The 4,075-nt window shown below is 41.3% G+C and overlaps 1 protein-coding gene across 1 annotated transcript; it reads right to left on the reverse strand.

The window, feature by feature from the left end:
• Nucleotides 1–2,837: 2,837 nt before the first annotated feature.
• On the reverse strand, nt 2,838–3,806 carry LOC114641300 (olfactory receptor 13-like). The gene has a single exon (XM_028790370.2). The coding sequence runs from the start codon at nt 3,804–3,806 to the stop codon at nt 2,838–2,840; it is 969 nt and encodes a 322-aa protein (XP_028646203.2).
• Nucleotides 3,807–4,075: the final 269 nt, after the last annotated feature.

The following is a 4,075-nucleotide window of genomic DNA, read 5'->3' on the forward strand; positions in this document are numbered from 1 at the left end:
CTCCAAGCACAGTCTCAAGGGCATGGAGGAGATTCCAGGAGACAGGCAGTTACTCTAGGAGAGCTGGACAGGGCCCCTCGTAGAAGGTCCTTAACACATTAGCAGGACTGACCGGTATCTGCTCCTGTAGGCAAAAAGGAAGAGGATGAGCACTGCCAGAGCCCTACAAAATGACCTCCAGCAGGTAGGCCACTGATGTGAATGTCTCTGACCAAACAATCAGAAACAAACGTCATGAGGGTTGCCTGAGGGCCCGGCCTCCTCTAGTGGGCCCTGTGCTCACTGCACGGCACTGTGGAGCTCAATTGGCATTTGCCACAGAATACCAGACTCGGCAGGTCCACTACTGGTATCTTGTGCTTTTAACAGATGAGACCTGAGCACATGTGACAGATGTGAAAAGGTCTGGAGAAGCTGTGGAGAACGTTATGCTGACTGTAACATCGGTTTGGTGGTGGGTTAGTGATGGTCTGCGGGGTGAAGCATATCCATGGAGGGACACACAGACCTCTGCAGGCTACACAATGGCACCTTGACTGCCATTAGATAGATAGATAGATAGATAGATAGATAGATAGATAGATAGATAGATAGATAGATAGATAGATAGATAGATAGATAGATAGATAGATAGATAGATAGATAGATAGATAGATAGATAGATAGATAGATAGATAGATAGATACTTTATTAATCCCCAAGGGGAAATTCACATACTCCAGCAGCAGCTTACTGATAAAAAACAATATTAAATTAAAGAGTGTTAAAAATGAAGGTATAATAGACAATGACTTTTTATAATGTTAACGTTTACCAAGGGGTGGAATTGAAGAGTCTCATAGTGTGGGGGAGGAACGATCTCCTCAGTCTGTCAGTGGAGCAGGAAAGTGACAGCAGTATGTCGCTGAAGCTGCTCCTCTGTCTGGAGATGATATTGTTCACACGTGGAAAGTACAGTACTGCAGCATCTTATTGCAGATGTTGAAAGACGCCAGCCTTCTAAGGAAGTATAGTCGGCTCTGTCCTCTCTTGCACAGAGCATCAGTATTGGCAGTCCAGTCCAATTTATCATCCAGCTGCACTCCCAGGTATTTATAGGTCTGTACCCTCTGCACACAGTCACCTCTGATGATCACAGGGTCCATGAAGGGCCTGGTCCTCCTAAAATCCACCACCAGCTCCTTGGTTTTGCTGATGTTCAGTTATAGGTGGTTTGAGTTGCACTATTTAACAAAGTCCTTGATTAGGTTCCTATACTCCTCCTCCTGCCCACAATAGCAGTGTCGTCAGTGAACTTTTGCACGTGGCAGGACTCTGAGTTGTATTGGAAGTCCGATGTATGTAGGCTGAACAGGACCGGAGAAAGTACAGTCCCCTGCAGTGCTCCTGTGCTGCTGACCACAATGTCAGACCTGCAGTTCCCGAGACGCACATACTGAGGTCTGTCTGTAAGATAGTCAACGATCCATGCCACCAGGTATGAATCTACTCCCATCTCTGTCAGCTTGTCCCTAAGGACAATCTCACTTTATCCTAAGCAGAGTTGTGGAGAAAATGGTTCCTATCCCAGCAAGCATAGGGTGCAAGGCAGGAACAACCCCTGGAGCATTCGTTGTTAAATAAATGTGTCCACTATCAAGCTTTACTGTTATTCAGTGTATGTGTCTTGGTACTTCCATCATGGTGCTCATTACAGTATTATTCTTTGTGATGTAGCAAAGTGGAAACATTTATGTAGAACTTAGCACAATATCCAACTTAGTATGTTTCCCTTCTTCTTCTTTTACTACTTTGAATATTATTATAATTTTTGTACATCAGCGTTAGCGTTAGTATCAGAAAATTACAAAACATCTTCATGAGTTCCAGTTAACAGCTCAGGTTGTTGTGAACTAGTTACGTCATTCATTCTCAAACGTGAACTCTCACTCCTAGCTGGGTGCAAGTGTAGGACGCTTTGTAAATACTTCTCATGTCCTACTCTGAGGTAGGAGAAATTCTTATCGTAATGTGACTTTTAGTGTAATTTCTAGGAGTAAGTCTGAGATGCTTGAGGAATATGGATCTGGGTCATCAAAATTCTAAAAGGCATAGATCAGAGATCAAAATAGATCAAGTCAAATTCTTTCAACCTAAATGGTACATGTGAAGATGCATTTTAAAGGAAGGGGACTCAAGCCAGGAAGTGCAGGAGTTGTGGAAATCTGGAAAAAAGTACTGAAGCAGAAAACTTGACAACCTTGAAGAACCTTTAATACAACCTTTAAGTAGTCTCTAGATGAGATATTAGGACAGCTTAGCTATTAGCTAAACAAACGAGCTTGATGGAATGAATAGTCTTCTCTGATTTTGTCAACTTTCTAATGTTCTTATTCCATCCATCCATTATCCAACCCACTATATACTAACTACAGGGTCATGGGGTTATGCTATAGCCAATTCCAGCCAACACAGAGCGCAAGGCAGGAAACAAACCCCGGGCAGGGCGCCAGCCCACTGCAGATGTTCTTATTCCTTATGTTCTAAATCCAGAGACACAAAGTGGCAGTGCTTACAGAAAGACAGCAAACAAAATGGTGGTGCAATTTTGTCACAGAAAGAAATGATAACATATTATAAAAATACAAATAAATAAATAATTTGAAAATGAAAACAATTACAGATTACTTAATGGGTTTCTGACAATACGTCAGTCAGTTAGAAAAATAGAACCTGTTGCCCCCATTTTGTAATATGTTCTTCCAGATACAATGACTTACACTTCTAGACTTATTTGTCTTTTACCCTTTTATTGAGGGCATCAAAAATACTGATGGAAAAGACTCAACAGTGAGTGTTTAATTCTGAGTTTTTTCAGTTCGGCCAACGTCAGGAGACATTTTCATAGCTTTGAACAGTTTATAAATGCCACTTTTGATCTCATTGTTTCTAAAGCTGTAGATAATGGGATTCATCATGGGAGGGATTATGTTTCCAATCATGTCCATTGTGTTGTAGATTTCAGTTGACAGTGGTATCCCAAGTCCCGGCAACGTATAAGACAATAAAATTGGAATGTAGAATGTCCCCACCACCAGCAGATGAGTCACACAAGTGCTAAATACTTTTTTCTTACCCTCTACAGAAGAGATCTGCAGTGCCTCTTGAACAATCCTACTGTAGGATGACAGAATCAGCACCAAGGGTCCAACACCAAGCACAAAGCTGCAGGATGACACATATGCTAAGTACTTTGGATCGTCTGTACAAGAAATATGAACCATTGTGGCAAAATCACAGATACAATATGGCAGGACATTAGTCTGACAAAAATGCAACTCAGTGGCAAAAATTGTCAGTGGTATTATAATCGCTGCACCGATAAGGTTGGATATTACAAAACCAGTTAACACAGTCTTGTTTGTAACAAGTGCTGGGTATTGCAGTGGATGGACAACAGCTACGTAGCGGTCAACTGCCATTAAAGATAAATGAAGGGTCAGCAATGCCTGCAAATGGGATGCCACAAAGATCTGCAGTATGCAGGCTCCATACGGCACAGGGAAGAAGTTGAATATCATAACAGTGAGCATTCTGGGGATGAGAGTGTTGCAAGTCACTAAGTCGATGGCTGCCAGGGCACCGATGTAGAAAAACATTGGAGTTTGGAGTTGATGGTTGGATATGATGACCAGAATGACCAGCGTGTTCCCCAAAAAGGTGGTAATGTAGATGAAAGATACAACAGCGATGATAAGGCTCTTCTGCTCCAAGGCAACTGCACAGTGTAGAACAAATTCTGCTATGGACGTGGAGGAGTTGGCCATCGCCTAAGGATTTTTATGCTTCCTGCCAGTAAAAAACAGGAATGAGAAAAAAAAATATTTGAAAAAGTACAGCTTTTGTAAAACAGAACGCATGAAAGAATTGCTTACATTGCCGAATAATACCTTTCTTAAAAAAAAAGAAATTAGTTACAGAATCACAGACATAATCCTTACAGAGGACCGTAGCATTTTATCATATAGTAAGCTGACAAATATAATAAAAGTACAATATGAAAAAAAAATCCAAGAAATCAACCAGATGAAAAAAA

This window comes from Erpetoichthys calabaricus, chromosome 4 (assembly GCF_900747795.2).
Source record: "Erpetoichthys calabaricus chromosome 4, fErpCal1.3, whole genome shotgun sequence".
NCBI lineage: Eukaryota > Metazoa > Chordata > Cladistia > Polypteriformes > Polypteridae > Erpetoichthys > Erpetoichthys calabaricus.

Coding starts and splice junctions, on each gene's coding strand:
- LOC114641300 (XM_028790370.2), bottom strand. CDS start 3,806: ATGGCCAACTCCTCCACGTCCATAGCAGAATTTGTTCTACACTGTGCA.